The sequence below is a fragment of the Mobula hypostoma genome, chromosome 3 (assembly GCF_963921235.1).
Source record: "Mobula hypostoma chromosome 3, sMobHyp1.1, whole genome shotgun sequence".
Classification (NCBI taxonomy): Eukaryota; Metazoa; Chordata; class Chondrichthyes; order Myliobatiformes; family Myliobatidae; genus Mobula; species Mobula hypostoma.
The window spans coordinates 18,855,754-18,868,163 of NC_086099.1; the positions used below are offsets into that span (position 1 = coordinate 18,855,754).

The 12,410-nt window shown below is 42.7% G+C and overlaps 1 protein-coding gene across 1 annotated transcript in view; it reads left to right on the forward strand.

Annotated features, from left to right (window-relative positions):
* Positions 1-5,012, forward strand: part of LOC134343357 (uncharacterized) — a 56,027-nt gene extending 51,015 nt beyond the window's left edge. Inside the window, exon 5 of the mRNA XM_063042057.1 lies at positions 1,244-5,012. Coding sequence (XP_062898127.1) covers positions 1,244-1,409 — 166 coding nt within the window. The 3' untranslated portion in view covers positions 1,410-5,012. The remainder of the gene's footprint in view (positions 1-1,243) is intronic.
* The last annotated feature ends 7,398 nt before the right edge of the window (positions 5,013-12,410 follow it).

Sequence of the window (12,410 nt, forward strand, 5' to 3'; positions counted from 1 at the left end):
TTCCTAAACCCAGGCAGCATCCTCGTAAATCTCTTCTACCTCCTCTCCAACTTGGTGATGTCTTTCTTACAAATACAGCATTTTCTGGATAGGGACTAAGAAGGAGGATACCAAAGCTTGGAAGTTAAGATTCTGAGGAAGCTGGCATATAATTGAATCTCCTTTAATTTGAAAACCTGGGATGATCAAACTCGAATATTCATAAAGTTAATCGGATTTGAGTTTGAAGATAGAGAGAACTCCTTCCTCTGACTGTGAAATCAATAGAGCTAGGCCACACAAGAGGGAAATCAGGAAGTATACTTTCATACCAGTAGGAGTAAAGTTCTGGAACTCTCCCTCCAAAGAAGAGGGATGCCCGAACAACTTTCTAAACTGGAATCAAAAGAATATTGTTGGATAATGGTATTTAAAGGTAAGTAACGGAGTTGACATATAGATCAACTGAATTGCAGAGCAGATGTGAGCAACAATTCTTGTTCCTTTGGCACCACCTACAGAAGAATACGGTGCTTTCCTTCCAGGTTTCATTTTTAATGAAGGAAACCCCCAAAAACAATAACATTTATTTGCAGGTTAATAGCTTGCACCACTGTCACCAGCCTATCCGCCATCAAGGTCATACGTATATACAAAAATGTGCTGGGAAAGGGCCAGCAACATCATGAAGGATCCCATCCGCCTGCTCATGGACTGTTTGTCTCACTCCCATCAGGGAGGAGGCTAAGTAGCGTTCACAGCAGGACCACCAGACTCAAAAACAGTTACTTTCTCTGAGCATTAAGGCTGATCAACACCTCCACCCACTAAGCCACCCCTCCACACCCCCAACCACCGCTACTCCATCATTTCCTGTCAGAGTCACCTTATGTGCAGACACTCTGGTGCCTAATGTCACTTTATGGCGTACAAATCGTCTATGTATATGAGCTATCTTATGTATTTCTATTTAGTGTGTATTTTAACCTTATTGTGTTCTTTGTGCTGCATCAGGTCTGGATTAACAATTACTTTGTTTTCCTTTACACTGCTGTACTGGAAATGACATTAAACAACCTTAAACTTACTTTAAAACTTATTGTATGATTTGATAATTTAAATATTAAGATGGTAACCTATTTTTAATTTCATAATTTCGATCAGGTTCATTGGAGATTTTAAGACCTGTGGTCGAACCTAACTCTTAATTACACAATCTGTGTATTTAATTAATATTTTAAACACATATTTCTTCTTTGAACAGTAAAACGTTAAAGGCTCAAATCGTTGCTGACCCAGATGAGAAAACGTCGTTGACAGCAGGACACAAATTCCAACATGGTGCTTCTCGTTCCCCATCTTTAAGACACGGAGAAATACTGATTGAATGGAAAGATGGCAAGATAACATCCCTTTTTGATGACAAATGAGATCATTGTTAGCTTAATTAGAATTAGGGAGAGTTGTTGTATACATTTGGATGAAATTGTCAACCATTGGTGGATTAATGCCTTAAACTACAGAATCCATACTGTGTGAAAATGTATCCTGCCCATATTGTCTGATTGACATTGAAGAATGAGTCTACTATTTCACTTCTATAGTGGGGGATAGGTTGTGGGAAAAAAATTGAAATGGGTTATTTAAGTTTACGCGACTATTGAGAATGATTTTTAACTCTTTAAAAATAATCCTTACCGTATCACATAGGACATAAGGTACATTGCAGCAGAATTAGGCCATTTGGCCCATGGAGTCTGCTTCTATGTAGAAGGAATAGAGCAGAAAGTGTGAGTCATTTTGACTGTGCCATTACTACTACTGTGCCCAGCCTAAAGTGTGGGAGAACTGTTAACTCCCATATTAGTGAAACTATCAATGGTAAATGGCAAATTAAAAATATGCAAAGTCCAACAAAACCTCACAGACTGAGTACCTGAGACGAAAAGATTCGTTTGATGGAGTAATTTGAGCGTTAACAGTTGTTCCATTTGTTTCAATTTTAAGGAGATTATGCTTATCCGTAGTTCCTACGACTGATTAATTTTTAGCAATCCATCAGTTGAGATTTTGTTTCATTATAATGCCTCCCTTAATCTGCTAGTACTTATTGCCAAGGTTCACATGTGAACAGGGAGCATCTGAGCCAGGAACCAAAAGGAGCAATCCACCAGTGGTCTTGGAACTACAGAAAGTAGTCAATGTCTCTCAGTGGCTGGGGTAGGAACGGAGGAGTTAACAAATATAGAGAAGCACAGGTTTTAAGTAACATTCTGTGAATCAATGATTTTTCAAAATCATTTTTTTGAAAAAAAATTGAAAATCGTTGATCCAGGCTGAGAATAAAGACATTTTATTATCAATACCTATTCTCATGTTGGTCCATGGCCTCCTCTCATGCCACAATGAGGCCACCCTCAGAGTGGAGGAGCAACACCTTGTATTCCATCTGGGTAACCTCCAACCTGATGGCATAAATATTGATGTCTCCTTCCTGTAAGAAAAATGTTCCCTCCACTTCCCCACTTCTGTTCCCAAATCTGACCCCTTACCTCTTCTCACCCGCTATCACCTCCCCCTGGGTCCCCTCCTCCTTCCCTTTCTCCTATGGTCCACTCTCCTCTCCTATCAGATTCCTTCCTCTCCAGCCCTTTTATTTTCCTACCCACCTGGCCACACCTATCACCTTTTAGCTGTCCTCCTTCCCCTCCTCCCACCTTTTTATTCTGGTGTTTTCCCCTTTCCTTTACAGTCCTGATGGAGGGTCTCGGCCCAAAACATCAACTGCTTTTTCATTTCCATAGATGCAGCCTGACTTGCTGTGTTCCTCCAGCATTTTGTGTGTGTTGTTGATGATAATCATACTGCTGGTTCTTGACGATTAAGGCCAGAAGTAACTGGAGACAATCACAGCATAACCAACCAGGTTTGTAGGTCCTGACCCCGGACTGTTTCCAATAGACCTTCCTGATTTAAATCCAAGATTAATTAGCTTACATTATTGCCTTTGGCATCATGTGCTTCCAGGTGTCAGAAACTTGTGCAAGAACATTGGTTCTTGTTTTATTCTGGAATTTTTATTTGTAGTTAGAATAACCTCAGCACTAATCATAGTTCTGCAGAAAATTCTGCTGTAACTTTTTTTAATATCAATGCTTGGTTTTAGCTTTCCTTATGACATGGACAGCGCATTATTCCACGTTAAATTATATCTGTCAGATGCAAACTTGTCATCTTTCTTTCTCATTGAGGGTACTAATAGGACATGAATCTGTTTTCAAAGTTCAAAGTAAAATTTATTATCAGAGTACTGTACATACACGTCACCCACATACAATCCTGAGGTTCTTTTTTCTGCAGGCACACTGAGCAAACCTATAGAATAGTAACTGTAAACAGGATCAATGAACAACAAACTGTGCAAGTGCAGATATAAGTAAGTAGCAATAAATAATAAGTATGAAATAACCAGATAAAGAGTCCTTAAAGCCTGACCATCGGTTGTGGGAACACCAGAAATAGAATGAGTGTAGTTATCCCTTTTTGTTCAAGAGCCTGATGGTTGAGGGGTGGTAATTGTTCCTGAGCCTGGTGGTGTAAGTCCTGAGGCTCCTGTACTTCCTAACTGATGACAGCAGCAGGAAAAGAGCATGGCCTGGGTGATGATGGATGCTGCTTTTATACAGCAACGTTTCATGTAGATGTGCTCAATGGTTTGGAGGGCTTTTGATTGCTGAATTGTGAATAGTACCCACACGATCCTTTTTGCATTAATAATCGTTGTCTGATACTGAGAGCAGAAAGTATCGTACCCTCTCTCACAGGACTGTATCTTATTGAAGAATCAATTACATGACAAGTTACATGTATGGCACGGCCACACTCAGGTTGGAGCAGCAACACCTCATACTCCATCTGGGTAGCCTTCAACTTGATGGCAATAGCATCGATTTTACTGACATCCAACAACTTCCCCTCCCACCACCACCATCTTTTTCCATTTCCCACTGTGGTTGCCCTCTTGCCCCATCTTTTCTCCTCATCTGCCCATCGCCTCCCACTGGTTCCCCCCCCCCCCCACCAACCCTTTTCTTTTCTTCCATGGCCCACTGTCCTATTAGGTTCTTTCTCCTTCAGCCCTTTTCCTCTTCCACCAATCACCTTCCAGCTTCTTACTTCATTCCCCCTCCCCCACCCAGCTACCTTCTCCCTCACCTGGTATCGCCTATAATCCACCAGCTTGTACCCCTTCCTCTCCTTCCACCTTCTTATTCTGGCTTCTGTTCCCCTCCTTTCCAGTCCTGATGAAGGGTCTTGGCTCAAAACGTCATCTGTGTACTCCCCTCCAGAAATACCCTCTGAGCTCCCCCAGCACTTTGTGTGTGTTGCTCAAGATTTCCAGCATCTGCAAAACCTCTGGTGTTTAATCTTTAACACTGGTATGAAAGAAAGAGAATTACAGTTCTGCTCTGTGTTCAGTTATTTTTCTCCAACAAGAGTCACATGGTAACCTCCAGGGATGGGATGCACCTACAGTTTTGGACTATACGGAACCGGACCCCCTGGGAGCACCTCACAGCCACTGCACAGAACACAGCTGAACCAAGAATTCCTCCAGCACATGGCTCTATAACACAGGTTGAGTTTATGTAAGAAACTAGAAAAAGTTTCACATATTCAATATGAAAGAAAAAGACAATTGAAATGCTTATCTAATAAAAAAAATACTTAGAAATAAAAAAATGTTATCTTCTAAATAAGGAGAAGAGCTGTGTTGCTGGATTCTGATATACTTTGGGTGACTTGTACAAATGTGTTATAAGAAATGCTGCAAACCAATAAACCTGAATTAGAAAATAACAATCTTTTGAACATATAACTGAGGTGAAAAACTAAACATGTTTTACACTTTTATAAGATATGTCCAGATTTCTGAATATGTCATTAATTCTGAAAACAATAGTTCCTGTAAGAACTGGCAATAAAAATTATAGTTTATAGAATGTAGTAATTTGTCTTTATGTACCTTACAACACAATTTCTGGAACAATAATATTTATTTATTTAGAGATACAGGGCAGAACAGGCTCTTCAGGCCCAATGAGCCACACTGCCCAGCAACCCACCTATTTAACACTAGCCTAATCACGGGACAATTTACAGTGACCAATTAACCTGCCAACCGGTACATCTTTGGACCGTGGGAGGAAACCTGAGCACCCTGAGGAAACACACTCAAAGGACGTCCAAACTTCTTACAGATGGTATTGAAATTGAACTCGGAACTCTGATACCCTAAGCTGGAATTAGTGTCGTGCTAGCCACTAGTTAAAGTGGTGCCCCTTAAAGGCTCTCAAGATATAATCAGAATCAGGATCAGGTTTAATATCACTGGCATAAGTCATGAAACTTGTTAATTTTGCAGCAGCAGTACAATGAAGTACATGATAAATATAGAAAAAACTGAATTACATAAGAATATGTATGTATTGTGACGAAAGAGGGTTACAAAAGTACACATAGACTAGGATGTTAACTGTCCTGTGCTAGCACCAGTGGGATCAACAGTTGATCTGCCACCTGTCTTCAGGAGAGAGAGATAAGTAAGACAATGGAGCAGCATTTGGAAATGTTAATGAAGAGACGAGAGAGTTTAACGGAAGGAGACACCGGTCTGAGTATTGTCAAGACCGGCTCCTTTTGAACCCTGAACTGTTTGAAATGTGATGGACAGGCGATACCCCAGCAGGGGGATAAAAAGGGACAGGTTCGCTAGGGCAACAGACACCACACACGACACCACGAGGTAACGAGACCCTGGAAGCGGTGCGCCCCCACAAGTCGGTGGGAGTTTTGGAGGTCTGGTCGCGGGTCCGGCCATAGATGCACAGGGTGGAAAGATATGGTCGGCGGGAACCTGGTGTGTGTCCGCCCTTGCCTGGGTGCCGGGTTCACCGCTGAAGAACGAACGTGTCTGGAACAGAGGGGTCACAGTCGGTGACCTCAGAAGACATTACAAAGGGCTTGCCCGAAAGCTAACTGCAAGGAATATCGAAGGGCTGTTTGGAATCCGATTTGCATATTCATTCATTCTCTCGCACTCTCCAACGGCACGACGGCGATTACTGCAAACTGAACTAAACTGAACTCTGTCACTTGTGATTGATCATCTTACCCCTAGACTGCGATAGAGCTTGATTGACCCTATTATCCTAGTTCTGTGTACATGTGTGTTTATTCAGTGCTAACCTGTTGCATTTATATCCTTACGTTTAGAGTACTGTGTTTCTTATTTCTTTAATAAAACTTTCTTAGTTCCAGTAATCCAGACTCCAACTGAGCGTTCCATTTCTGCTGGTTTGGCAACCCAGTTACGGGGTACGTAACAGTATATTAAAATAAGTAGAGCAATAACAGAAATAAATTTTAAAAAGTAGTGAGGTAGTGTTCATGTCCATTTAGGAATCGGATGGCAGAGGGCAAGAAGCTGTTCCTGAATTGCTGAGTATATGCCTTCAGGCTTCTGTACCTCCTACCTAACAGTAACAATGAGAAGAGGGCACTGCAGTCCTTAATGATGGATGCTGCCTTCAAGAGACACCGCTCCTTGGAGATGGCTTGGATGCTACGCAAGATGGAGCTGACTAATTTCACAACTTTCTGCAACTTACTTTGATCCTGTGCAGTAGCCACCCCCCCCCCCCATACCAGACAGTGATGCAGCCAGTCAGATTGTCGTTCATACTTTATACTTTATTGTGTCAGACAATTGATACTAGAACATACAATCATCATAGCGATATTCGATTCTGTGCTTCCTGCTCCCTGGTACATCTATAGAGGTTTTTGAGTGTTTTAAGTGACAAACCTAAATATGAAAGTTAAGAGGGCTTTGCCAGTCGGTGCTTGAACAGCCCAGCCAATTTATATAGTAAGTGAACATTTCTTTAAGATGGAATTGATGCTCTGATGAATGCACTAAGTGACACAAAGCTGACAGCAAAACTCAACAACAAGGGAAAATCTCCAGACCTGTACAGTGGAAGTACTAAGTGTGTGAAATGAGCAGAGGGACATCCTTACAGATGGATCTAGTTTTGTAAAAAAAAAAGTAACAGAAAATGAGATCCATGATTCTTGATCTCCGGAAAAGGATATTATTGATGTTTTCATTATTCACCACCTTTTTAGTGCTCAGCCAGCTGGACTGCTAGCTTCAATCATCTGGTAGGACAAACTCCATGGCATAACAATTTGGTTTTAGATCGTTTGCTTTTACCCAATGGCTTTGTATGTTTTCCAGCGAAGATTCTTCCTCTCCCAAGGATGATGTCTTTAGAACTTACGTTGCTGTTTCTGTAGCTCTGGGTTTTTATGGGATGGAGTTGCAAGCTGAATGCCCATCCCTTCTCCTTTTGCAGCTGTCTGTGGCAGAGCTACACGGTACATCGCAAACATTATTTTAAATTTAAAATGACACAGTTGGTACATAAGTTACACACCAAAATAAGATTAATGGCAGTGTAAGTTGAGGGAGAGGAAAAGAAAATAGTCTAAGGCGGTATGCAATTGGTCTGTGGGGTATTTGACAGAAAGGGGTTTTAGGTTGTCAGGCTGCAGACCATTAGTGGCCAACACAGCAGAGAGGAGAAGAAGACTGCAAATATAAACTCATTCAAAGGCTGAAGTTAAGTGGAAAGGAATCAGAATCCAGTTTAATATCACTAGCATATATTGTGAAATTTGATAACTTTGCAGCAGTAGTACAACGCAATAAATGATAATAGGGAAAAAAAACCACTGCAGAAATATAAAAGTAGTGAGGTAGTGTTTATGGGTTCAATGTCCATTCAGAAAGCGGATGGCAGAGGGGAAGAAGCTGTTCCTGAAACATTGAGTGTGTGGCTTTAGGCTCCTGAACCTCCTTCATGATTGTAGCAATGAGAAGAGGGCATGACCTGGGTGATGGGGGTCCTTAATGATGGATGCCACCTTTTTGAGGCGTCGCTACTTGAAGATATCCTGGGCACTGCGGAGGCTAGTGCCCATGATGGAGCTGACTAGTTTTACAACTCTCTGCAGCTTACATAATGAAAACAGGAAAGCAAATTAATTAGCTAGGACTGGGATAAGTTCGTACACAAGTTATGAAAGTTGAAGTTCGTACATAAGTTACAGAAATTGGAATTCTGTGGGATTCACATGGATCTGTAAAGGGAGGCACAATGGCACAGCTGGTAGACATGTTGTTTCACAGCTCAGCAACCCCGGTTCACTCCTCAGTTTGCACATTCTCCCTGTCACCACGTGGGTGTTCCCTGGGTGAACCAGTTTCCCTCACGTCCCAAAGGGGTGCAGGTTTTCAATTATTTGGCCATTGTAAATTTCCCTTAGTATGCTAGTGGAGGGGAAAGTCTGGGAGGAGTTGACTGGAACTTGGGGAGAATTGTGACTCAGAAAATTAGTTGGGGCAATGAGGTTGCTATGTGAGCCAGCATAGGTTTGGTGGGTCAAAATGGCCTCCTTCCACATCGTAAAGAAATACAAAATGGTGTATGTTACCAGACCTCCAGACACATCAGTGCGGCAAGATGTACTGAGAAATCTATCTGCAAAGAGACCTTCTGAAGTCCGGGATGTGGGATGAAGGTAGGCGCACTGTTTAAATAGGCAGCAACACACACAAAATGCTGGAGGAACTCAATAGGTCAGGCAGTATCTATGGAGGGGATTAAACAGTTGATGATTAGGGCCGAGACTCTTCATCACATGGCATGGGGGCACTCTCGAATGCAGCAGCCACTCTGGGTCCAATCAAAGGTGTATTTGTTTGTCTTGTAAGTCTTTTTTACAATCACAAGTCACTGCTGCACACTAAGAGCATCAAATACTGCAGGAATATCCCATCAGCGAGTTGCTTGACGAAGAAGCTGGACTTATTATGTATCCTTGCTGTGTTGTCGCCTGAATTTGACGTGCACCTTTGGACAATGGGCAGTGTGAGTGATTGCTTTGGTCGCCTTTATTGTGATCCCAAGACCCTGTTGGACATCGGTAACGTAGAATACAGCAAATCTGTATTCTAGTTTCATTTACACATTCATTGGTGAAACTGACAGCGGGGAGCTGTGTTGCCTCGGTCGTGGCGAGGTTTAGGCCGAGGCTGCGGGGTCGCCTTTTGCAGGTGAGCAAGAAAGGAGATGCCAGCGTGGCGTGGGAGTGCCCTTGCAGGGCACAACTGGAATCCATACTTGTGTAGTGGTCTAGCCGTTCTCATCAGTGCTGGCCTCTTGTGTTTGCTTGTTGCTGCCCTCTGCTGTTCACTTGGTACAAAAACAAGCTAGAGTGGGACAACTTCCCATCATGTCTACAGTCATGTCACTCAGGGACTTGGGTTATAATATTTTTTCTTTGTAACTGTACATTTTTCTAAAACCGTAACCATACATGCTATGTGCAGTGTGCTGTGTGCTATTTGTAATCTGCCTTGCACCTTGGCCCTGGAAGAACACAGTTTTGTTTGGCTATATTCATGTATGGTTGAATGAAAATTAAATTTGAACAAGACTGGAGAGGAAGGGGGCAGAAGCCAGAATTAGATGGTGGGGGCATGGGAAGGAGTATAAATCAGCAGGTGATAGACGAGACCAGGTAAGGAGGAAGGTGGGTTGCTGAGGGAGAGGGGAATGGGCTTCTGCCCCAAATTCCTTCAGAATTTGTGTTTGTTGCTCAAGTTTTCCAGCCTCTACAGAACGTCTTGTGTTTAAATAGGTAAGTTGCTTTGTCCAGTGGATGTCAGGAAAAATTTATGTAACTTGCTCACAGGCCATTTATACTGGACCAGAAGCAATCCAGAAGTGGGCATAAGAAAATGCATAAGAAAAACCCTTACTGAAAGATGATTTTCAGCATTATTGTAAAAGTAGTTTGGTAAGTGTGACTAAGCATCCACAACAGCAGAGAAGTAACACGGAGACTTGGAGGGTACGGCCGTCCATCCACTTGGATTGGATTCAATGACAAATGAGAGAAAATCTGCAGATGCTGGAAATCCAAGCAACACACACAATATGCTGGAGGAACTCAGCAGGCCAGACAGCATCCATGGAAAATGTACAGTCGATATCTTGGCCCGAAATATCAACTGTTTTTTTTTCCATAGATGCTTCCCGGTCTGCTGAGTTTCTCTAGTATTTTGTGTGTGTTGCTCAGATTGGATTGTTCCCTAGCCTAATACAGAAAGGAAAGTAAATATTCTTTATTACTGGTGAATAGTCTCAACAGAAGTATCAAAGCTTTTCTGTGTAAATTGGTCGCCACTTCATGGATAGCTGATTAGGATATTCCTCTAGGGGTGAGTAAATTGCTTGGGTGGTGTGCTCCAAAGGGAAGAATATCTGCACTTAAACTTCAAAGAGCTGAATTAATGATGTGCTAAATGGGATGAGGTACTTAACATGTGGGCACGTGGCCAAGTGGTTAAGGCATTGGACTAGCTACCTGAAGGTTGTGAGTTCGAGCCCCAGCCGAGGGAACGTGTTGTGTCCTTGAGCAAGGCACTTAATCACACATTGCTCTGCGACCACACTTGTGCCAAGCTGTATGGGTCCTAATGCCCTTCCCCTGGACAACATTGGTGTCGTGGAGAGAGGAGACGCAGCATGGGCAACTGCTGGTCTTCCATACAACCTTGCCCAGGCCTGCGCCCCGGAGAGTGAAGACTTTCCAGGTGCAGATCCATGGTCTCGCAAGACTAACGGATGCCTTAAACTTAACTCATTATCAAAGACGAGTCTTATGATATTTCATAAGTATCATGATGAGCATTTAAATTGCCAAGGCACAGAAAACTACAGACCAAGCGGTGGTAAATGGGAATCAGTGCTGAGGAAGGCAAATGCAATGTTAGTGTTCATTTCGAGAGGACTAGAATATAAAAGCAAGGATGTAATGTTAAGGCTCTATAAGGCATGGGTGAGGCCTCATTTGGATCATTGCTTTGGGCCCCTTATCTAAGAAAGGATGTGCTTACATTGGAGAGAGTTTAAAGGAAGTTCGCGAAAATGATTCCAGAATTGAAAGGCTTATTATATGAGGATGTTTGATGGCTCTGGGCTTGCACTCACTGGAATTCAGAAGAATGGGGAGGGGGTCTCGTTGAAACGTATTGACCATTGAATGTCCTCAATAAACTGCATGTGGTGAGGATGTTTCCTATAGCGGGGGAGTCTAAGACCAGAGGACACAGGCTCAAAATAGAGGAGTGTCCTTTTAGAATGGAGATAAGGAGGAATTTCTTTTGCCAGCGAGTGGTGAATCTATGGAATACATTGCTATAGGCAGCAGTAGAGGCCAAGTCATTGGGTATATTTAAGGCCGAGATTGAGAGATTCTTGATTCGTCAGGGCATGAAGGAATACGGGGAGAAGGCAGGAGATTGGGGCTGAGGGGGAAAATGGATCAGGCATGATGAAATGTTGGAGCAGATTCGATGGGCCAAATGGCCTAATTCTGCTCCTATATCTTATAGTCTTATGGAGTAGCATAGATATCTACTTGATAGTCAGCATGATGCTAAGGGTATGTTTCAGTGCTCTAAAACTGTATGAATTTTCCATGATGATATATAGCAGATAGCCAAAATTCTAATCAGACATATAATAATCAAATAATTTTAACTAGGTAAAGCTTTATACAAATCTATTTACTTACTTATTTCAAGGTGTGCCACTCAATAACCCACCTATTTAACTCTAGCCTAATCACAGGACAATTCACAATGATCAATTAACTTACTAATTGGTACGTCTTTGGACCATGCTAGGAAACCAATGTGCCCAGATGAAATTCATGCAGTCATGAGGACAATGTACAAACTCCTTACAAATGGTGCCGAATTGAACTCCAAATTTTGATGGCCAAGCTGAAATAATGTTTCGCTAACTGCTACACTACTGTGGAACCACTCTCCCCCACTCCCACCCCGCCCCTCCAAGCTGGTTAGTCAATTAGTTGAGACCTAAGGTAGGCCTAATTAGGTAGACCTGGGGAGAGCTAAGGTACCGGCGACCCCTGTTTCCATCCAGGGGGTCAGTGTGGACATGGTGGAGGATTACAAATACCTGGGGATACGAATTGACAATAAACTGGACTGGTCAAAGAACACTGAGGCTGTCTACAAGAAGGGTCAGAGCCGTCTCTATTTCCTGAGGAGACTGAGGTCATTTAACATCTGCCGGACGATGCTGAGGATGTTCTACGAGTCTGTGGTGGCCAGTGCTATCATGTTTGCTGTTGTGTGCTGGGGCAGCAGGCTGAGGGTGGCAGACACCAACAGAATCAACAAACTCATTCATAAGGCCAGTGATGTTGTGGGGATGGAACTGGACTCTCTGACGGTGGTGTCTGAAAAGAGGATGCGGTCCGAGTTA